This window comes from Eurosta solidaginis, chromosome 4, assembly GCF_040869045.1.
Source record: "Eurosta solidaginis isolate ZX-2024a chromosome 4, ASM4086904v1, whole genome shotgun sequence".
Taxonomy (NCBI): domain Eukaryota; kingdom Metazoa; phylum Arthropoda; class Insecta; order Diptera; family Tephritidae; genus Eurosta; species Eurosta solidaginis.
The window spans coordinates 125,415,939-125,440,412 of record NC_090322.1 but is presented as its reverse complement, the minus strand read 5'-3'; the positions used below and the strand labels follow the sequence as shown (position 1 = coordinate 125,440,412).

The 24,474-nt window shown below is 40.7% G+C and overlaps 1 protein-coding gene across 7 annotated transcripts in view; it reads right to left on the bottom strand.

Annotated features, from left to right (window-relative positions):
- Positions 1–24,474, bottom strand: part of LOC137250280 (myotubularin-related protein 3) — a 208,017-nt gene that overhangs the window by 56,946 nt on the left and 126,597 nt on the right. For 5 of the 7 annotated variants that reach the window (XM_067782792.1, XM_067782787.1, XM_067782786.1 and 2 more), the window contains 5 exons: positions 10,899–11,164; positions 10,201–10,838; positions 9,960–10,119; positions 9,575–9,682; positions 4,169–4,567 (listed from right to left, as the gene is read on the bottom strand). In XM_067782792.1, the coding sequence (XP_067638893.1) occupies positions 4,169–4,567; positions 9,575–9,682; positions 9,960–10,119; positions 10,201–10,838; positions 10,899–11,164 (1,571 nt within the window). The remainder of the gene's footprint in view (positions 1–4,168; positions 4,568–9,574; positions 9,683–9,959; positions 10,120–10,200; positions 10,839–10,898; positions 11,165–24,474) is intronic. The other 2 variants (XM_067782791.1, XM_067782793.1) reach the window with 2 other exon arrangements.

Sequence of the window (24,474 nt, the reverse complement as noted above, 5' to 3'; positions counted from 1 at the left end):
ACAGTCTTTTATTCTTTGTTGTATTCGTAAGACCTCTAGTGCTAGTCTTGTTTTTGTTCTTCTTTCTATGTCCAATATACGCGCATTCGAAAAATCAGCTGAGTGATTGCGTATTGTTAGGTGTTGTGAAAGTGCCGTAGAGGTCTTTTTGTTTCTTGGGTCTGCTTTGTGTTCGCTTATTCGTATTCCTAATGATCTTTTTGTTGTCCCAATGTAAATTTTGTTGCAGTCTTCGCCTACTTTCCCCTTACATTTGATTTCGTATATCACATAATGTTGTTGCTCCTTTTCGATTGTCTTTTGTTCGTGTAAAAATTTTATTTAGAGTGCAGTGTGGTTTGTGCGCAAATCTTACGCTGTTGTTGTTTATAAACTTTTTCAAACTTTTGTTGTCCGTTAAGCCTGGTATGTATGTAATTCCTGTGGATATTATGTTCTCCCGTACATTATGGTTTTGTGTGTTAATATTTGAATGTTCAATTTTGTTGATTGTTGTAGTTATTAGCTTCTCAGTGACTGCATTAGGCTACCGGTTTTTGTAAAGAATATTTTTTATTTTCAACTCGTTTTCATTCCTGAACTCCTGATCACTTAAAATCATAATTTTTCTTATTAGGCTTATTGCCGTGTTTGTAGTGGCATCGTATCTGAAATAATTGTTGTCCCTTAGATTTATCAACAAATCTATGGAATGCCAATGGGAAACCCCCTACCTCCCACAATAGCAGACATTGTGCTAGATAAAATTATTGACGACAGCATAGCTGAACTTGAATCTAACGACATATATATTAAATACATAGATAAGTATGTAGATGATATATTAGCCATAGTTAAGAAAAAGTACGTGGAAGTCATAGTCAAAACCCCAAACTGACAGCACACGAAAATCCAACTCACCACAGAAAAATAAAAAGACAACAAACTGGCCTTCCTAGATATTGAGATCACTAGAGTAAACGAAAAATTGAGAACGAATTGGTATTCTAAGTCCATAGCGTCATCGAGGATGATAAAATACCACTCGAACCATCCATGGACCCAAAAGATGAACACGGCAATAAGCCTAATATGAAAAATTATGATTTTAAGTGATCAGGAGTTCAGGAATGAAAACGAGTTGAAAATAAAAAATATTCTTTACAAAAACGGGTAGCCCAATGCAGTCACTGAGAAGCTAATAACTACAACAATCAACAAAATTGAACATTCAAATATTAACACACAAAACCATAATGTACGGGAGAACATAATATCCACAGGAATTACATACATACCAGGCTTAACGGACAACAAAAGTTTGAAAAAGTTTATAAACAACAACAACGTAAGATTTGCGCACAAACCACACTGCACTCTAAATAAAATTTTTACACGAACAAAAGACAATCGAAAAGGAGCAACATTATGTGATATACGAAATCAAATGCAAGGGGAAAGTAGGCGAAGACTGCAACAAAATTTACATTGGGACAACAAAAAGATCATTAGGAATACGAATAAGCGAACACAAAGCAGACCCAAGAAACAAAAAGACCTCTACGGCACTTTCGCAACACCTAGCAATACACAATCACTCAGCTGATTTTTCGAATGCGCGTATATTGGACATAGAAAGACGAACAAAAACAAAACTAACACTAGAGGGCTTACGAATACAACAAAGAATAAAAGACTGTGTAAACTTTAAAGAGGACGTGGACAATATCAACTGTGCTTACTTCACAGCAATTAAAAAGCACACAGTTTGATGAGATGAGCAACGAAAAGGATGCAGTGCGGAAATATATAGTTTTGACAAAATTTTGTAAATTTAATTGAATGTAATGTAAGTGGAATCCTCAATGTCGTGTTAGAATGTCTATTTTTGTATGTTTATATTGTTTTATGTTATGAATAAAAACAGATCTTACTGAGGAAGGTACAAAATGTGCCGAAACGGGTAGGAGGATTAAGGAAAACTTCGTTTTTCGCTTAAACACCACCGGCCAAATAGCTCTTATATAAAATAACCTAAAATAATAAACATTGGGCCATCAAACAACTGAAAAAGAAAAAAAAAAGAAAAGGTTCAAAGAGATTTAAAAGATATAATCGAAACACGATGTCACGTTGTTTAAATTTTTCTCAAATTATTAAATAAGTTTAAAAAAAATGTTTAACTATTTGAAAACTCGGTTTAGGTTTTAGAATTTTTAAAAATACACAGGAGCTGAGTTGAATACGAATTTTAGACCAACTTTACAGAGAGATTATATTTAACTTCATTACTATGTATATCCTAATCTGCAGTTAAAAAGCGAGAGATCTGTAAAAGGAGAAGACCTAGAGATGGCTGTCGGGTTAAATCTCTAGTTGGAAACACCAAATAAAGGAGAAACATAAAAAACGCGTAAACAAGATTGGCCGGCCATCATTCATAAAACATTTAATATTCCGCATAGATCCTAGAGTTGGAACATATATGAATGTCTATATTAATTCTAGCGCATTGACTGTATATTAGCGTACACGAAAACATGGTGTTAAGTTAAGATTAACATAGAATAGAGTATTTTATGATGAAAGTATGCAAACAGTGTTCAGCAAATAAAGCTAATTTGGAACAAATATTCATATTTTAATTTGAAAAATGTTTCTTTCATATTTAATTTGAATTAAACCATCACTTATAATGTGCCTTGCTGTTCCTGAATTTAAATTCGCATGGACGCTTCGCTCACATAAGCTCTGTAATGATCGGCATTTTAACACCTTAGTAATTCGCCCTTTTTTCATTGTAAGAACAAAACTGCCTCCGTGGTATGCCCTGGTTGGTGTGTTGAGCGCTTTTGGCCTTCAATTGAACAATATTAAGGATATGCTGCTTCATTTTTAATGCCATGCGTCCCAAATTCCGCCCTGTAGCACGATTCATTAACTTTTGACGATTTTAAAAGCCCAGACAGCTAAATTCTAACCCTGCAAAGGGAATATACGCAAATTTTAGTGTATGTTGCATAAAAAGTCTAGTTACACTTTACCGTTAAGCCCTATAGCTGTGAACGCTGGGCAGTGCTTTTTTTTATTCTTGCATAAACAAGTGAATAATTAGTCAATTATGAGTTCACGGTTAACTTTAATCGGTGTGACAAAAAAGTGTGCTCGTAAATAAAAAAATTTACGTAGTCTTACTAATAACTTGTAAAATTTTGAACGTAACTTTGACGTGGTCTTGTTAATAAATGTCTAAATATTTGTGGATGAAATTTAAATTCCGTGTGAATTTCAGTTGAAATTAAAAGAAAAATATGGAAAACTCAACTCATTGGCTTGAGGATACAGAACATTATTGATAGCGATGAAAATTTTTCTGATGACATAATTGAAGAGATTTTTATAGTGACGATAGTTTAGATGATCCAGACTATTCTCCTGAGTTCGAGCCTCTGAAAAAATAAGTAAACCTCCCCCAGCAAGCATCAAATTAAAATATGTCAATATTGGAGTGAAAACGCTCCTGAAGGACAGCTAACTATTATGACGCTTATTTAATTCCAAATGTTGGTTGGGTTGTCGGTATTAATGGGGTTACACACTCAAAAATTTTTAATGTCTACAGTATCGTGGCTTGTAAAGGTCGCAGAGTTTTTCTTTCATGACAGCAAATACAAAATCTTTTCCCCTTTAAATCCCAGACCTACGATTCACCACTTTATACTGCTTATACCAATATCATCATAGATTGTTACTTAGTGGTTGGTTCTTATGATTGAATTATTTTCGGTTTTGAAAACACGTTTAGCCTCATCGTCCATTCAGAGGTCATTATCAATATGGATTTAAATTCGTACTTCCTAACACATTAAAATCAACAAAGCCTTTATATTGTTATGCTTTTGAGTCACCAACTCGTCATTAGTTACCTTCCTGGGTAAGAAATTACACCTGCTAAGCAATTAAACCTGCAACCACGCTCGTGCAGCTCTTATCCACTGACGCATATGGTTCGCCTGCGAGTCGGTAATGAAATATTTCAATTTTATTTTGTTATGTTATACATCTGGGCAAATCCAGGAATTGAACTGATATGCTATTTTTACCATTTCGTGCAATTAAGTATTTTCTTTACATTAATGACATATTTGAGTAGAACGTAAAATAATAAAAACAAAAATTACAAACTGACCGACGACAAGGAGCTTTGAACTCCACAATTGTAGTTATAAATTTGAGTTAGGAGAGCCAATGTGACGTCATTGTTATCGTATGTGAAATCACCATCTTGATTGCTAAAGCAATAACTACAACTGAAACTGTGATGTCGTCTACGTTGATTCTGACTATTTAAGCATAGGCAAGGACGACAACGATAACGCATATATAATGAATCATGCTGACCGATCGCATTTTGATGTCGATGTAAACAAAGTTTACGCCTTTTTTGTGACTGTTGCTGGGATAGTTTTTGTTGCTGTCGCTTTTGATGCTTTTGCAAATGTTTCAAAACTGTACGAGATCTCGCTTTCAAGCTTTGGTACTTGCTGAATTCAATTATTCTACGTCTTCTAATCGAGAACTCATATACCTTAATTGGGTGAAAGTATTTAGATGAGTACGAATAGCAAGGTTGAGGTCAAAAATTTGCTTTCAATGAATAAAAAAAAAAACACACACATGAAAGGCTTTACAAAATATCAATGGAAATCAGCACATTCAATGGAATCATGCCAAAACGGAATCTACACAGAGAGATCGGCGTAAATCTGGCATAACTTTTTGGACAAGGTAACAGACTCATCATTACACATCCCGATCGGTTTCACATTTGAAAATTCTATACACATTATATACCCTTGTCATTGTAGCAACCTAAAGGCCTTGAGAATAATCACATCCTTTCCCTTACAGCAAGGGCGTCCTGCCGCACTATGAAAAATTAAAAAACCATAAAAAAAGGCCCGTACATCTAAGGTGTGATTGAAATAATGGCAAACGCATCAAAACACCCAGAATTTCTGTCCCAGCATGGTGTAAAACCATCGGGCTGTACTAATCCAATTAGGTTCAAAGCTGGAGACAATGGCGACTTAACCACAACGCCTTAGAGATAACCACAACACATACAGCCATGGGCAATTAAGTGGGACAAAATGTCATATGAAGCCTAAATGCTTCTTTTGTCTGGTCAGTCCCCAAATCCCACCCTTCGCTAACGCCAAAAATATCAAAAACGGTGTCAAGTGCGCAGAAAAGTATGCAACATTTTCTAGCATATTATTACAAAGAATAGTAGCCTAACACAACAATTGCAGAAAGAATGGTCATATAGAAAATGCATGAAGCAGGACAAAACGTGTCAGAAATTGCTAAAATTTTAAGTTTTTCTCAAAAAAAGTATACAATACAATTAATCCATGTGCGGATAACCCCGAAATACTGACGAAAGGCAAAACTGGGAAGGCAAGACCACGAGAGACCGATGCCCGAACGGATGCCATTATAAGGATAGTGAAAAACTCATTTATGTCATCGCGGCAAACAGCTTACGATTTAAGTCAGGCATTGGGCACAGAAAAATCCTTTAGGCTTTTTAGGAGGCGGTTAAACGAGGCAAACTTTTTTGGACACATTTCCATAAAAATCCATCTGAGAGTATTTGTACATCGTCTGATATGCCAAGAATATAATCCGAGGTTCACCCAGATGACGGTCAAACGCGTCGGCTGATATATCATGGAGTGGGATGCATTTTGTTTGACGATGACGCATCGGTTTGTTATGAAACACATACCCGTATAGCTTCAATATAAAATATATGATTACAAGCCGATAAGAAACCTATTAGAAGACGATGACAGCTGATAACAAATCGAAAAGTCGACGATTATAATTCCCTATCAATAATAAACCGATAGTAAAACCGTAGATTATTGTTGTTGTTGTAGCAGTGCTTCGCTCCATCCAATAGGCACGACCACTCACTAATTGTTATCAATGTCCTCTAACGGGAGTCGGAGAAAACTTGCATATTTCAATATTTTTGGTCCAGAGCGATAAGGGGGTTAGTGTCGTTGGATCCACATTGCACTTGAAAGGATGATTACTGCTAAGTGGGGACACATTACAAGCGGGACATACATTGGCTATATCGGCGTTGATTCTGGATAAGTAAGAGTTTAGCCTGTTACAGTATCCCGATCGATGTTGAGCTAGAGCAAGGCGCGCCTTATTGGGGAGCTTGCTTTCCTCAACTGCAGAAATGTTTTGATTCAGTCCACAATTTATCTGTGTGTTGATGGCGTGTAGCGGGGTGGAGTTATTATGTAGTTCTCGTAAGCCATGCTGATGATTGGCAAGCGCCAGATTTGCGGTGAAATAAGGAAGCAGGACGACTTCAAGTTTTGGCTACTGCCGACAGGAGATATATTGGCCGATAGGAGTATCCTACTTTAGCTGGTTTAACTGGCTTTAGTAGCGGTACAACCTTCGCCACTTTCCAAGCTTCGAAGATAACGGAAAGGTGGCAGAGATAGTCTACAAGCTGTCTGATGTGCAGGTTTATGTCCCTAATTTTATGGTCCTGGTGTCTTTCAAGGTCACGTTCTCTCGCTTAAATTGTGGTCTCCGTTGGAAAATGCGGCCTGATTTCCTGAATTCTTCCGGAGGGAATGAAACGAGCCGACGAGGATTCAATGACCCTGCCTAAAGCACAATCCCCTTGACGGGCATCAGTCGGGATTGGGAGCTCAACTAAAAAGTAATCAGTGTATTCCTTATATTCGTTCCATCTTCCTTTTTTAAAGTTTATGAAAGTGCGTTTTTCAGATGTTATGAACTCAGTGGATCGTTCAAGCGAGAGGAATATCGGTAGTGGTAGGATGCCAATGCTGACATCGGCTGCAAGCTGACGCAGTTTACAAGTCCTGCGCTTTCGATGGAAATGTATGATAGTTCCCTACCAATCGTGTGGGGCGTCTTCGTTAATTGTGCAGAACGCTGGGTACTCAATTCGATCTGCCAGCATATTACCTTGTATATCAGAATGCCACAGATCGTGGTGGGCATTAAAATCGACAAGAATAATGCGATTTTCACCAGAGAGAAGGACTCTGATATCAGTGCGACATCAACTGGGGCAGCATATGACACGCAGGATGTAGATGCTGAGAATTTCCAAATTCGCATCGCCTGACTGGATCGATATACTTTGACGCTCAAGGACAATATCCCTGCGGCCGATGTCGGCATCAAATAGATTGCACTGCACAGAGCGGTGTGTGATAAAAGCGAGTCCGCCTCCATTACCTCTTGCTCACTATTTTCTATGGACATTAATTCCAGAGCAGGTCTGCAAACAAAGCAGATTTTAGTTTAGAGGTCAGTCTCTTGGATCGCACCTTTGCGGATGTTGTGCCGTATCATGAAATCGACTATCTCCGTGATTTTCCCAGCTAGCCCGTTACAGTTTAGCTGCAGTATGCTAAAGTGTAAGGGGAGAGATGTCGTCATTCTAGGTGTAAGAGACTGGTGATTACACTGAGGTTGCCTACGGCTGAGTCGCAAGAGTACACGGTGTTTTTGGGTGTGCGGCTTGGCCGGACGGTGCGACAGAAGCACCCGTCGGGGGATTTCCGTCACTGAGCCCAGATCATATAGAAAAATGGCATCGTCAAGGCAGGAGTTGCAATGGGCGGATGTTGTTCAATGCAACCATCCGTTAAACGTGACACATTGGCATGACTGTGATCGTCCTAAAAAGATTCGTTACCGACACACGCAGCAAAACTATTTCTTTGGCCCGGGACTGGGTTCAACACTTTCCTGAAGCAGGAGAATATGGAGCAGTCCCGCTAGAAAGATGTGCTGGGAGTATGGAAATTTGTGGAAGGGACGCAACAAATTAGATGGGGTTACACTGAAATGGCAGTCCTTGGTCGGGAAAAATCTCGAGTGGCTCCGGTATATACCACCGGCTTCCGTGGGAATAACTTGTTGTTATTGTTGTAACAGTGCTTCGCCCCATCCAACAGGCGCGACCGATCACAAATTGTCATCAATATCCTCTAACAAGAGTCCAAGGAAACTTGCAGTTTCAACAGGAGTGGACCATAGTGTGAGGCGTGTTAGGAGGCGTTGGGTCCACATTTCAATTGAAGAGTTGGTTGGTGTCATGTGGGACACATCACAAGCAGCACATACATTTTGTATGCCGGGGTTGATTATGGATAGGAAAAAGTTTAACCTGCTACAGTACCCAGAATGAAGTTGAGCTAGAGTGGCGCGCGTTTCCCTAGGGAGAGTACGTTCCTCTTCTGCGAGTTCAGGGCATTTTTCTTTAAGAGCTGGATTCGCCGGGCAATTCCTGGCATGGAGGTCCAACGCCCGTTTGTGGATATCACTGGGGACCTGCTTGTGATTTTTTCTTGATACGGCTGTGTTCTCAGGTGCCGTATTTCCTCATAACGCTTACGGAGATGCCCTCTTAAGCCCCTGGTAGGTGTGGCCTCATCAATCAGTTGTCTGCTGGGATGCCCAGCTCTCTGAGATTTCAGCATTTCATTTCTCTCCCTAATGGGGAATACTCTCGCCTCATTGTGTGGGTGGTGTTCTGGGGACATAAGACAGCCCGTAGCGGTTCTGAGGGCACAGCTGTATTTTCTTTGAGTGAGTAACCTTAAGCTTGGCGACCGTATCGGGGACGCATAACATGCATTCGCCCGGCCAATTTATTTGTAACTGGTAATGAGCGTTTCTTTGCCTTTACCCCAAGTGCTGCCGGGAAGAGATTTGAGGATTTTATTACGGCTCTGGATTTTAGGTACAATTGCGGTTGCATGCTTTCCAAAATGTAGATCCTGATCGAACATCATACCCAAAATTTTTGGGTTTAAGACAGTCGGTAGCATAATGCCATCGACATGGATGTCCAATATGGTCTACATTTGCCGTTTCTATGTTGCGAATAAGGTCTCCGATGATTTGGTCGGTGACAATGTCATGTCACTGGAGAGATCGTGGATATAGCTGTTTATTTTATTATAAAGCTCATCGATGTGTGGGTCTGGGCATGTGGCCACTATTGTGCAGTCATTGGCGTAGGATGCAATAGAGACTCCTTCTGGTGGCGAAGATAGCTTAGATATGTAGACGTCAAACAAAAGTGAGGATAGGACACCACCCTTTGGGACCTCTTATTTAATTCTTCTGGGTTTAGATGATAGCTTGTCGTTACCGAGAAGAAGCCAACGAAGCTGTTCTCAAAAATATCGAAATTATTTCTTTCTGGACCACCTCTAGTTATCTTGAAAACATTAGTTTCCTAGGCGTCCACCTGTATGTTTACGCATCAAACTTCACGAGTACTTGGTACTCAGTATGCAGTTCATATTCAAAATCGAATATTACAACTGGTAAATCGAAGCATATGTACAAAAGTCTGCACTTCACACAGCTAAGAAAAACCAAAAAGAGTTCTAAAGTATTGCGTTTTATGAGTTCACAAATTGAACTTCATAGAAACGATTTTTAACAAAATCCTTTCTTTGTTTATAATAAGTTAGGTATTCTAAAATAAGACTTTTCAGTCATTTACCTGATCATCATTGGTGTTTGTTTGAGCAACGTTACAGTTTGGGCATAATTTTTTAAGCAACGCCATACGCATTTCATGAATTTCACGCAGCAGCACATCTTCACGAACCTAAAATATTTAGAAGTAGAGATATAAAAGAATCGACAGTGAAATTTATTTATCGTGGGCTTAGACCGTAAAACTGGTTTTAAAAGGATGGGATAAAGAAAACGATTTGAATTTATCATTAAGGGCTACGGAAGTCAACTTCATATTATGTTGGATTGGTTTGCCTAAATTTTCATAATCATGTTACTGTTTTTCCAACGGTATCAAAAATTGATATCGCAGTATTCGACAGCTTCCCACTCAAAGCATTCTTAAGAAAATTGAGAGCCCATATTACCTTGTGTTCGAGCACAATTTGTTGTAGACGCAGGTTTTGTTCGCTTAACGCATGTGCCAAGCCATCTGGGCAGGAAATAGTAATTTGTGGTCGCTCTGGTTGTGCAGGCGGTGTCATTGGCAAAGACCGCGCGCCAGGTAATGAAAAACGTGTTGTTGTGCTATACAATATTAAAAAAAATATAAATATGTTTAATAATAATTCTATCCTAAGTTAAATCATTGCTTATTTATTCACACACCTTCCATTAGCTAATTTAATGTTACATCCATCGAAACTACGATTTGGATTAGAGTTTGATGAAGATGTGCGCCTTCGTCTTTGTGCCGCTAAGCCGACGTTGGTTGACGTGCGCCCAGCTTGCCCCCCAGAAACGTTGCCATTTAAAATTGCAGCTGAGCGCGTTGGTGTTGTTGGCAATGAAGAACCATTATTCGAGACTGTTTCACATTTACCACTCACAGATATTTCCAATTTGCGATGTTCTGGTAATATTATAATGCTTTCATTCATTGAATCACTGGAATGCACATGACTATTTGTTGAAAAAGGATTAGCAACACCGTTGGCATTAATTTCGGATCCTGATTCAGTATCATTATCGACTTTATTGTCACAGCTCGGCTCCATTATTACTGCAGTTTTGGTAGACTTTGCCAGAGCCTCGTTTTTATTACTAATGTTTGTTTTGTTACTGTTATCCAAATTATTCACTGAATACGATGAGGATGAGACGGATGCATTACTAGATGAATTTGACAAGATATTTAAACGATTCGAGGTATTTCCATTACCATGGACTTTTGGTAAAATACTGCTATTTACGCCATTCGCATTGAAGCTACTTTCATAGAGATTGCACCTTGTGGGGGATTTGCGCTAAATGTGAAAGAATAAATAAGAATGTTTACTTACAATTGGTAATATTAAGATGAATACCTCTTGTCTTAATAAATCATATGGTGAAGTCAACCAGGGTTCTGTTTTATCAGTCCGCGTGGATAATTTTTCTGGTGATTCAAAACTATCGGTAACATCCACCACTGTCACATCATTGATATTAGTATTAGTCTCTTGGCAATCACTAGCTTTTCTTCTCTCGACCGGTACTAAAGTGTCGGTGCTGGTATTAGCGGATCCATGCCAAACGTTTTGTGGACTATCCATATCGCTTTCTACGGCAGCAGAAACATTGCAGCTCGCATCTAAACCAAATAAATTAGAAGTACAACGTGATTAAATTTGTGATATTACGTGAGTCACAATTTTTCTGCAGAGTCCTAAAGGCACTGAGAATTGACCCCAAACTAGTTGTACGAAACTATCACAGCACCTAAGATGTAGGATGCCAAATTCATTTGGGTTATATGGAAATTGTTGTTGTGTTAACAGTGTTTCGCCCCATTCCATGGGTGCGGCCCCACTCACAAATTCTCATCAAAGTCTTCTAACGGAAGTTCAAGGCAACTATCAGTTTGAACAGGGGTGGACCATAGGGAAGTTGGTATTAGAGGCGTAGGTTCTACATTACAGTTGAAAAGATGGTTGGTGTCATGTGGGGAAACATTGCATGCAGCACATACATTGGACAAGTATGAGTTTAACCTGTTACAATATCCACAACGTAGTTGGGCCAGGGTGACTCGTGTCTCCCTTGGTAATGTGCTTTCCTCTTCTGCAAGAGTAGGATTGTAGTTTGTGATAACGGTGTTCACCGGGCGCGTCCTGGCAAAGGCGTTTACCGATTCTATGCGGATTTTGCAGGTGCAGGATCTCATCATACTGCTTATGGGGATGTTCCTTTAATCTCTTGGGGCGGCGCTAGATCAAGCAGTTGATTGCTAGAGTATCCAGGATTGTAACAATGAAGCAAAAACTGTCTGTTCAGGATTTGGGTATGATCTTTGTTGTTGAGCTCTTTGGGCTCACTATGTAGGTTATGTTAAGGTGTCATAAGAAGAAATCCCGTAGCAGTTCTTAGCGCAGCATTTTGACAAACCTACAGACTTTTCCAGGATGTGTTTGTAAGACCAGGCGAATTGAGGATTTTTTTTTGCGGATTTGACGGTTGACCACAGTTTACCAGCTCTCGCAGAGGTTACAAATTTTTTAATGCTCTTCCCATTTGCACGTTTGTTCAGCCGGGAAATTGGGTATGGTTTCGGGTCTACGCTCGCCTTGCCGGACATTAGTCGGAATGGGGAGAGCAGCAAATGATTGAGTTGTGAAGGTTGTATTCTTCCCAGTTAGCTTTTTTGAAATTAAGAAAAATCAGCTTTTTCAGAGGTGATACAATTAGCTGCTCGCTGTATTGAAAGGAGTATGGGCAGGTTGTCAGATGCTAAAGAAAGCATCGGCTGACGGCTGCCATTCGACGCAGTTTATGAGCCTTGCACTGACGATGGAAATGTTTGGCGAGCTGTGAAAGATACCTGCGATTCGAGTGGGGGCATCACCGTTTGTCGTGCAAAAAGTCGTATTGTCTATTTGCTGTGCTAACTGCCTGCCCCTGGTGTCGAATTGTAAGCTGGAAAGCCAGAGGTCATGGGGTGCGTTTGAAATCGTCGAAAATGATACGGTTAGAGATGGGTGGGCATGCCTTGAAGGATTTAGGCTTTGTGGTGTGTTCTGTTTGACTGCTGCTGGAGTCCCTGGTATTGATACGATGGTATTTGTGCTTTGGAAGATCATAAATATTCTTTGCTGGCATACGAATCACATGGTGTGGGGCACTAGGAGCTGATAACTTCTTATTAGGCGATTGCGTGTGCTGCAACAGGACGGGTGGGACGGGGTGAGGTACGCTTCAGCGTCAACCGCGGGACGCCCTTGGACGCAAACAGCAGGGAGCCACAGAAGTTTTTTAGAAATTTCGGGTACGAAGAATGTTGGAATTTAACGCGTGACACGCTGACAAGTGTATGACCATTTGAGAAAGATCCTTTTCCGGCAGATGCAGCAGAACCACATCCTAGGACCGAGGCTAGGTTCAATAACTTCCCGGAGCAGGAGTGTATGGAGCAGTCCAACTGCAAGGAGCTGCTCTGAGGATGACAGAATGTGGAAGGGACGCAACAAATTAAATTGGTTATACTGAGATGACAGTCCTTGGTCGGGAAAAAAATCCAGAGTTGCTCTGGTACATAGAACCGGCTGCCGTGGGAAGCGTATATGGAAATGGTTCTGGGTCATGGTTTAATTATTAAAGGTTACCCATGTAGCCTTAGACCACCCTGTGCTTTGCACATTCCAAACTCCCAAGTTGCTCTAAAAATTTAAGTGTTATTTCTTTTCAAACTCCTTTCTGAATAATGAATAAAACTTTAAAACAGTACTGAAAGTTTTACTTTTCAAAACAAAAAAAATTATGTCAATTGGGTACACTTTTTTAGTTTTGATAGTTTCTTTTGACAACATTCGTGAAAAATTTAATAATTTTGCTGTAACTTTTTGGGTAAATTACAAATAAAAACGCAGTTTTTTAACAATGTTGAGTACTTGAACTTTGTAATTATTTTGCAGATGCCACAAACAAGCGCAAATCCTGGTTGCTGTGCTGGCCGTATGCTAAAGACCCGCAAGTAAAGAACTAGGTGCTGTTTTGATGCACTTTCTTGCTGCTGGTCAAAAGGTTGTATGGCGCTCTTTTCAAAACATTTGGCTCATGGGGGAGTTAAGTGTCATGTGCGCTGCTGGATTAAGTGCTCAGGTGTGTTATTATGTAGTTCTATTCGAAAGAAATTTTTTTTCGGATTAAAAAAAAATTTGTGATTTGAAAGCTTTTGAAACGCTATTTTCTTCGAATATAGTTACATGATAAGACCCAAGGACTTCTGCTTGGAAGATACGAGCCGAGTTTGAAAACGGGCGACAGTGACAGCACACCATTATTTTCCCTCAGTGCCAAATATGACTAACAGATTGTTTATTAGGGCCACATTCTCTAATAAAGCCTTTGTCTAAAGCTTTATCAATCATCATGTATCAAAAGGAGATTTTTGTCGAATTTGTGCCTTTTTGAAAAAGGGGATTTAATTTTTCCCCTTTCCCCACTTCTTCTGAAAAACAACCCTGAGTGCGGAGTGTCACATTTTTTACAAATCTACATCTGAAACCTCGTGTAATTGGATCATGGTTCTGGGTTAAGGTGACGGGACAACTAAATTCAAAAAAAAAAAAAAAGAAACTTTAGAAAGGTTTTCTGTTGTTGTTTTAACGGATATGGACTTTGCCGGATTGAATTCGGCACGCTGCGGTCCTTGGCCGACTGCGTTGGGAACTATTTTTCTGATCAATTGAACCTTCGGGTCTGGAATTCGATCACGGATATTATAGGACGATACGGGACCAGGCTGTCGGGGGAATTGATGCGCAAGATTTCTTCATCATCAGCGAAGTGCTTATAAACTGTTTTGAATGCCTACATTTACATAATGTGCGAAAATGCCCAATGAAATTCTGAATAGGAGCTCCTGCTACAAACCTGAATATCCCAGAAGACAACTGCTAACTGCAAGTCCACATGCAAAAAGGGGTCATCTCCGACACCCTGCAACATATAACTTAGCCATTGGATTCGGAGAAACAGAAGCTGTCCTCAACTGCCTTGGTGCAAAGTCGGTGAGCTCTTTCCACTCATGCCTACAGGACGCCATTGCACGGATAACGGACCAGTTCTTCGCATTCGTAATGTTCGCGTCCAAATATTTTTATTTTATTTTATTATTGATATTAGAGAGAAAAATTGCAAAGATTACAAACGACGATGGTTACTAGAACATGTTTCTGAATTTCACTTTTTCATAATCTAGCTTCTCGGGAGCTGAGTATTGAACTTGAGTCTCCAACAACAATACAAGTGTAAAGACAGATGCTTTTAACCACTCAGCCATATGAATGGCCCGCTGCTCGCAGAGAAGCTAACAGATGAAGAATTGAAATTCAGAAACATGTTCTAGTAACCATCGGCGTTTGTAAACTTTGCAATTTTTCTCTAATACCAATAACAAAACAATCGTATAAAGTAATATGAGCAAGTCTCGCTAATTAAATACAGGTAATTTTTTATTTTATTTAAACAACAAACAAGGCGTTTACAGACGGTTAATTTACAAAACTTCAATTTTACATAGCTTAGTTATCTTTATGACAAGTGTCTAATGATCAGATTCTTAAATGTAAATTTGCTACAACTAAAATCAAACGCCAAGGAATAGGAATAAGCACTAAATTGATAGTGTCCTCCTATGGGTACCATTCATGGCATAAATCGTTCTAGCAACACCCATATAAAAGAAATCGTTGAAACGAATTTTCATGAGGAGGTAAGAACAGTCAATTGAGCCCGAAACGACATCAAAGACAACACAAATTCACAATAGAGTTCGCCTGGAGTCTAGGGACATAAGATTTATCAGTAAACAGCGAGGGTGATATGATGGCACAGGGTCTACGAAGTTCATCGACCGCAATGCCTCATACTCCAACCTCGATCTCACTAAAGATGTGTACAATAGTTTGAGAGTAACATCCTAAAATATGCTGTAGATCTTTCTTTTCTTTATTTTTTTAAATATCGAACGACTTAAAGTATCGGCAAATATATATACGATCTTGTGAATTGACACAGCGACCGATCCATCTGGTTATGGTTGGATGCACTTCAATGAAGTTAAGACCATCCATGATCGCCCATTTAGAGACATTGTTGAAAGCCCCGGCAATGTCTAAGAAGACTCCTAATGCGTACTTCTTATATTCCAAGGCTTTCTCTATGTTTATAGCCACCCTATGCAGCGCCGCGTCTATCTACGTGCCTTTAATTTAATGCGAAAATTGTGGTAATGAGTTTTAAGAGAAGAGTATTCATTTTTTTCATCTCATAAAGTTATCATGAGTTTTGTTTAACTCAGTAAAAAAGATAAAACCTGAATTTATCAATGAGGGGTTTTTTCTGAACCCTGATTAGGATTAAAGTTTGGTCTTACCATTGAAGGCATTTGCATTGCAATCAGTAATATTTAGATGATACAAAGTGCTACATTCCTTTATCGATAACAAAAACAAACACATTTTAACAACAATATTTTGACACTCGGATGTTTGCGAGTTAACCATGTCTATACTAGCAATAAATATTTGTTACAAATTTGCCAACAATTCGTTTAGTACCACACGATCCCTTCACCGTTGCAGATATAAATTTTTGAATTTTTGGTTTAATTAAATCTAAATATAGATACGGATAATTCCTTCTAGTCGGCTTATGTAGTACCATCGCACAAAGTTGTCCATTCACAACGCCCGGTACTCCAGAACCTCCATGATGCGCACAAGCGGCACGACCTTCACCACAAATCATTGATTCTTCTACAGTGATCCATGTCCCCTTGAAACGTTTCACACATTCCTGCCTTTGTATTATAGGCACGGTACTAGTTCGGAGAGCCTGTTTGGAATTTCTATTGTTCACTGGTTCACCCCATCCACTAACTTGCATTTTTTTCACCGCTGTTAATTAATACCTCATTGTTGTATTGTGTTTACTGTAAGACCCGGTTTAAACGGGTCACACACTTCAACTATAGTTATATTCAATATGGGTTCATCGAAATTATGAAACGATGGCAAATATATTTGCTTCACTGTGCGAACATGTTTTTTTCCATATAATTCGCTTGCCCCAGCTATAACGGTAATCTTGCTCTTATGTTGAAACGTCATACAATCCGCAGAAGTAACCACCATTTTCATAGTGAGCAATGAACCAGCGCCCAAATAATGCGAAGTAAATACATCGTCATCTCTATAAAGTGATACTAAATATGGGCTAGCCTCTATATTCGAAAGATTGCCCAATTTATTTAGAGCTTGCGCACAGGTCAGAAAACAGCTTAGCACGACAAATAGAAGCTCGAAACAATTGCGTTGATACATTGTAGATTTTGACTGTTTCCGTTGCTTTTTAAGTGATAAGCAAAGCGAGATAAGTTTTGTGGGCGGTATTTATACATTATTGGGTCGTATCAATAAAAAGTAAGCAAAAGCTTTTTCTTCTAGATTTGAGGAATTGACAAAATAAAAATACTTCAAAATTTAATTTGAACCTAAAACAAGTAAGGAAGGCTAAGTTCGGGTGTTACCGAACATTACATACTCAGCTGAGAGCTATGGAGACAAAATTGTTTTTCATGGATACATACAAATGTAATACTAAAAAGTGGAGCAACTTGCCTTTGCTATCTTTCATCAGCTATCCATTCGTTTTATATGAATATTTTTTTTAAAATATGAAAATTTGGTTAAATTTGAACGCATTTCTTTATCATTTTTTTTTAAATCACCCCTGAAATATTTTCGAAGCACTCTTATTTATGAGTCCGAAATTGTAGATCAAGGGTGACGTTTTTTGGAAAGATTTTCTTTGTACGATATGGGTATCAAATTAAAGGTATTAATGAGTATTTTAAAAGGGAGTGGGCCTTAGTTCTATAGTGGACGCCTTTTCGAGATATCGCCATAAAGGTGGACCAGTGGTAACTCTATAATGTGTTTGTACGATATGGGCATCAAATTAACGGTATTAATGAGGGTTTTAAAAGCGAGTGGCCCTTAGATGTATATGCGAAGGCGTTTTCGAGATATCGGCCAAAATGTGGACCACGGTGACCGAGAACATCATCTGTCTGGCACCGCTAATTTATTTATATATGTATGTAATATCACGAACAGTATTCCTGCCATGATTCTAAGGGCTTCTGAGTTCGCCTTGCAGAACTTTTTCATTTTCTGCTACTTAATATGGTAGGTGACACACCCGTTTTACTAAGTTTTTCCTTTTTCTTAAAGTTATATTTTGCGTCAAAAAACCAGTCCCATCACTATGTTTCATCCCTTTTTTCGTATTTGGTATAGAATTATGGCATTTTTTTTTCATTTTTCGAAATTTTCGATATCCAAGATAATGTGAGTTCAGATAAGTACGTGAACTAAGTTTAAGTGTTAACGGCCGAGCGGAAGGATAGACGGTCGACTGTGTATAAAATCTGGGAGTGGCTTCAACCGGTGTCGCCCATTTTCACAGAAAACAGTTATCGTCATAAAAGCTATGCCTTCACCAAATTTCACAAGGATTGGTAAATTTTTGTTCGACTTATGGCATTAAAAGTATTCTAGGCAAATTAAATGAAAAAGGGCGGAGCCACGCCCATTTTGAAATTTTTTATATTTTTGTATTTTGTTGCACCAAATCATTACTGGAGTTGAATGTTGACATAATTTACTTATATACTGTAAATATATTAAATTTTTTGTTAAAATTTTACTTAAACAAATTTTTTTTTAAGTGGGCGTGTTCGTCATACGCTTTTGCTAATTTTTATCTGGCACGCATATAGTAATAGGTGTAACGTTTGTGCCAAATTTCATCATGATATCTTCAACGACTGCCAAATTACAGCTTGCAAAACTTTTAAATTACCTTCTTTTAAATGTGGGCGGTGCCACGCCCATTGTCCAAAATTTTACTAATTTTCTATTCTGCGTCATAAGGTCAACCCTCCTACCAAGTTTCATCGCTTTATCCCTCTTTGGTAATGAATTATCGCACTTATTCGGTTTTTCGATATCGAAAAAGTGGGCGTAGTTATAGTCCGATATCGTTAATTTTAAATGGCGATGTGAGATGATTGCCCAGGAACTTGCATACCAAATTTCATCAAGATACCTCAAAATTTAATCAAGTGTGTTTACGGACGGACGGACGGACGGACATGGCTAAATGAATTTCTTTTTTCGCCCAGATCATTTTGATATATCGAAGTCTATATCTATCTCGGTTAGTTTATGCCCTACGGGGTACCGTTATGCGAACATAATTAATATAATCTGTGAGCACTGCTCAACTGAGTATAAAAATACAATTTTTTTATCCACTAGGCCCATTATAGCTTAAGTAAATTTTCGGATGAAAGTGCCTGCTAAAAAGTTATAGATAAGATCAACAAAAGGTTTATAAAGCTTTTTAAATTGACATTTTCATATCAATTTCCTATTATAGGAGCTTAATAAACCTATCTATTGTTTCACAATTAATAATAATGAAAATTTGAAATCAGCTGAACAAACAGCTTCTGCTCTTCCAAAAAAACAAGTTAAATATAATTACACTGGATCACACATTTTTTTTCACCCCCTGATTCCGAAAATCAAGGTTATTTTTAATTCTATGGTAACGTTTTTCAGATATTTATGAATTACGGGTTTTTTCTTTTTCAAAAAAAAAAAAAAAAAAAAAAAATGGGTCCACTTAATCATATATATCTCAAGAACGAATTGAGCAATTCCAAAACAAAATTCGTATATTGGATACGTTATTGACGTACGACATACGAGCCTTTTGCAAAATTTCAAAATATTTAGTGAACAGGATTTCGTTTCTGCCAATATCATATTTTGCAGCAAATATTGTCTCCGAGAAAACTGAGGTTTTCGTCCATTTCTCTTTCAACAGCCTCTTCAGTTGTTGTAGTGTTTTCATCGTCCGCATCATGTTCCACATCACGGCTCTCTTCAAACACAGAATCCCCGACAATTTCGAAGAAATCTTCAAAATTAACTTCCGCTGATTCGCTGTCGTAATTTCCCATACCGATGTAATCGTTTTAATCCGACCCGCCAAGAAACTCACAAGAAATGTAATAAATGAACAATTTCTTTAGTTTTCAAACTTGAAAACTTTTAAATAGGTTCTTGGTTTCTCTATTTAGTTACCAGTACTTCCCCTCACTAGGGTAGGCACCTTGTCGTTGGTGTGAGGGCTTAGCCGAACTCCATAGCGCCCGACTATGAGGCGGAGCTGTTTAGGACTGACATCTACGCCGTTTCGCCTCATAGGAGGACGGCGGGATGTCGGTGACCAAGAACTGCCAACCCCCTAATCCAGGGTGTTATGCGGACCGTGCCTATTGGACGATTTGCAGCCAGGGGATAAATTCGGCTGTATTCGAACGGAGCCTTCCCGATACCGGGCCATCTCGGGAAGTATTTATGGCCTTACCGCAGTAAGGGGCGCTGCTGTAGCGGACGGTTCTTTCCCCGTATATAATACTGGACCGCTGAGCCCGCCTTGTCGGGCAGGTGGTCGTACGACCAAGATGAACAACTCATTACCTGAATGTAATAAGGAGGATGTAAAGAGGAGGACTGAGTCGCAATCCAAGGACGACAAATACGAATTAAGCGATGCGTCGGACTCGGGGAGCGAGAGTAGTGCTGATTCAATGAACTCCGTGTTGGAGAAGCACACAAATGAAAACGGAGTAGAAGAGTGGAGAAGGGTACGGAGCAGAGGAAGTAAAAGAGCTCTCTCGCAGTACCGTGCAGCACTAAGAATTGTACAACGCTTGGGAGCAGTGGTCGACCCAACAGAAGTGGAGATCGAGCGCTTGGAATGGGCCCATGAAGCGGTAGAAGTAGGTCGAAGGCAGTTCAAAAGGTTTGCTGCGAGAAACCCTCGGTTCTGCAACCGGTACGAGGAGGAAGAAGCGTCGAATGGCAGAATGAAGAGACAACGTTCGGCAGAAGGCGACAAGCCTGCTTTCAAGAGGCAGAAAGGAACCAATCCTAGAGCCGCGAGGCAGGGCAGTCGCATAGACAAGACAAGTAGGCCCAAAGCTGTAAGACAGATGGGTTCCAATAGCGAGGTAGCAACTACCTCGAAAGCTGCCAGTCAGAGGGAAGTTCCAACTACGTAAGTAGGAGATAAGCCAAAGGGAGATAACGCTAAGACTCCGGCTTTCTCGGAGGTTCCAAAGGGAGATAACACTAAGACTCCTGCTTTTCCCGAGAAGATGAGTGATGTGGCAAAGCAGTCACTGACTGTGGCGCTGGTTGATCGTAGCAGTCCGTTCGGACAAATGACTACTGAAAGGTGGAGATCTGTGGAAAGGGAGCTTATTAGCTTAATGCTTAAGATGATGCGGGAACAACCAAGTAAGCCCCTTCCAACCTTTGATTCGGGGGGATGGTATAATGGTGTGAAGATGATAGCGTGCGACAACATCGCGAGCTTGCGGTGGCTGGAGAAAGTCGTTCCAAACCTCCAAAGGCAAGGCACGAACGCGCGGTTTGAGGTGGTGGATAAAGCGCAAATCCCCACGGTACCAAAAGTTAAGGTATGGATACCATGCGTGATGAAGTCGGAGGATACACTGCGACTTCTGCAGAAACAGAATCCGAACATACCGACACAGGATTGGAAGGTACTTACTGTATCTCGGCCTACCGAGGATGGTCAGTTCTACATCTTCCAAATAAACAAGCAGGCGGAGGATATTTTGTACACGCACTTTGGCAAAATATCCTTTGGCACTGGCAAAATTTACATGCGACTCAGGAAAAGAAGTCCCGAGGATAAAAATCCTAACACGCTGGAAGTGGGCGAAGTCGAAAAGGACCTCAGAAGCCTAAGGAAAAAAAGACAGGTGGAGGTCACCGACGTCACCACGAACGTGCTAGAAGAGGACCAACCGCTAAATGGTGCTGTGACTCGCACAGAGGAACACACGGCACAACATTCACGAGGGGCTGAAGGGGGCCTCGAATACTCTAAACCAAAAGGGCAAGAGGAGGACGACGACGTCAAGACGAAGGTGCTGGAGGGGGACAAACAGCCCAATGGTGCTGCGAGTCCTACAGATAAACCTCCAACACAGTAAAGTGGCGTCGAGCGAACTCCTCCTAACCCTTGAGGAGGGTTCGTTTGACGTGGCGCTGATCCAGGAGCCGTGGCTCTCATCGGGAGGAAAGGTTTCTGGACTTAGCGCGCGCGGGTTTGGCGTTTACTACGCACAAACGGAAGGACGGGTGCGAGCTGTAGTAATGGTAAGGAAACAGCTGCATTTATATATGCTGCCTAATTACACCACCGAGGATCTCGTAGCGGTGGCCGTTGAGCAAAAGAATAAGCAGGCATTTATCCTGGCGTCCTGCTACATGGCCCATGCTGCGGAGGTTCCACCGATGGAGTGCAAAAGGCTAGTACAGGAGGAAGGGCGCAAAGGGCGGTTGGTCATAGGCGCAGATGCAAATGCGCACCACAATGCGTGGGGAGCAGCAGATACGAACGAGAGAGGCGAATCTCTATTTTGTTACATCCTGCAAACCAATTTGCAGATAGCCAACAGGGGAAATGTTCCTACATACATTGGTCCAACATCCAGCAATGTTCTGGATATTACATTGAGCTCCGAGCGTGATATATCAAGGTATGATTGGATGGTTCTCGATAGACCATCCTTCTCCGACCATGCGTATATAAGCTTCAGCATCCCACTAAAGAGGGTAGAGAAGGGAGGAACCTTTAGAAACCCTAGGGCAACGAATTGGACTAAATTCCAGAAACATGTAGAAACGAAACTGGGACAACCCAAAGAGGTTGCTAATGTAGAGGAACTGGAGGAGTCGAATGAATTCCTAACAAGGACGCTTATGACTGCGTATAACAAAGCTTTCCCTCTAAGAAGATTCAGAGGAAAAGCAAAGCCGCCATGGTGGAGCAATGAGCTGAGTCTTCTAAGAAGACAGGTAAAAGAAATGTTTAAACTCGCAAAGACCGCGGAAAGCGAAGCGTGTCGGGACGAGTACAGGGATCTACTGAGGATCTACAAGCGTGAAATTACCAGGGCGAAGAGAAACTCATGGAAAAGTTTCTGTACGGACATAGAGTGCTCCAGTGAAACAGCACGGTTGAAAAAAGTCCTAGCAAAGGGAAACATAGTCCAGGGACTAATAAAGAAAGAGAACGGGGAATGGTCACGTGATAGTGAGGAATCCCTTGAGGTGCTTCTCGATACACATTTCCCATCGGGAGACGGTTTAGAAGAACCAGCAGACATCACTCACACTTCGATCACGGAGCTAGTGGTGCCGGGCTTGGTGACCGATACGAAGATCGAGTGGGCAGTGAAGACGTTTTCTAAGTTTAAATCGCCGGGCCCAGATGGTATATTCCCGGCCATGCTACAAGTCTCAAGTAGGGCGGTCGTGGAATGGCTTAAAATAATATTCGATGGGTGCATAAGACTGAATCATGTACCGCACTCTTGGAGAACTGCTCGTGTAGCTTTTCTACCAAAGGCGGGGAAGATCGGTCACGTGTATCCCAAAGACTATAGACCCATTAGCTTAACATCATTTCTGCTCAAAACCTTTGAGAGGCTGATAGATGTGTACATAAAGTCCAACGTGGATGAAAAGCTGCTCTCCACAACACAGCATGCGTACACCAAAGGCAAGTCGGTAGACACCGCATTGCATAGGGTGGTAATAAGCATAGAGAAATCCCTGGAATATAAGGAGTATGCTCTAGGAGTCTTCTTGGACATTGCCGGGGCTTTCAATAATGTTGCAAAATGGGCGATTATGGATGTTCTTAATTACATTAAAGTACATCCTGCCTTAATCAGATGGATCGGCTGCATGTTAAATTGCAGAAAGATTACATCACAATGGGGATTGTACGAGGCCACGAAATCAGTGGACAGGGGCACGCCGCAGGGAGGGGTGCTATCACCTCTGCTGTGGACACTGGTCATCAACCAACTGCTCAGGCAATTCGATGAGGGACCCGTAAAACTTACGGCTTACGCAGATGACGTTGCAATTGTCATAAGTGGAAAATGCCTTCCAACGATTAGTTCTTTGATGGATCGGGCGCTTCGGGATATTCATATCTGGGCATCTAATGTCGGGCTGAAAGTCAATGCGGAGAAGACGGATATGGTCTTGTTTACAAAGAGGTACAAGGTCCCAAATTGGACCAGGCCTAAGTTAGGAGCGGTGACCTTACAGGAGAAACCTTGCACAAAATATCTAGGAATCATCCTAGACAGTAAGCTGTCATGGAAGCTCAACGTGGAGGAGAGGGTCAAGAAGGCCTCAACGGCACTCTATGCATGTAAAAGAATGCTGGGGTGTACGTGGGGCCTATCGCCCTCTCTTTCTCATTGGGTTTTTACAGCGATTGTAAGCCCTATTCTATGCTATGGAGTTCTTGTTTGGTGAAAAGCCACACATAAAACAACATACCTCAAAAAATTAGAGGGGGTATGCAGACTATAGATGCTTTGCATTACGGGAGCCCTGAAAACAACCCCGACGGCTGCACTGTATGCCATTCTGCACATTCCACCTGTAGACCTGGTAGCAAAGAACAAAGCGTTAACGACCGCAACCAGGCTCGATGCTTCGGGGCAGCTTGAGCGCCGACCATATGGCCATGGTAGTATAGCGTCCTCAGTCACAAGACGAACAGACTACATGATTCCCTACCTGCACTTTGAGGGAGATCTTAAGGCCACAATAGAGGTGGACGGTTGGCGCAAGGGTGCGCAAATGGCGGACGAGGCGATACATGTGTACACCGATGGTTCCAAAATAGTGGAAGGAGTAGGGTCTGCGGTATACTGCGCTGATCCGGAATTAAGCAGATCCTACAGGCTGCCGGATTACTGTA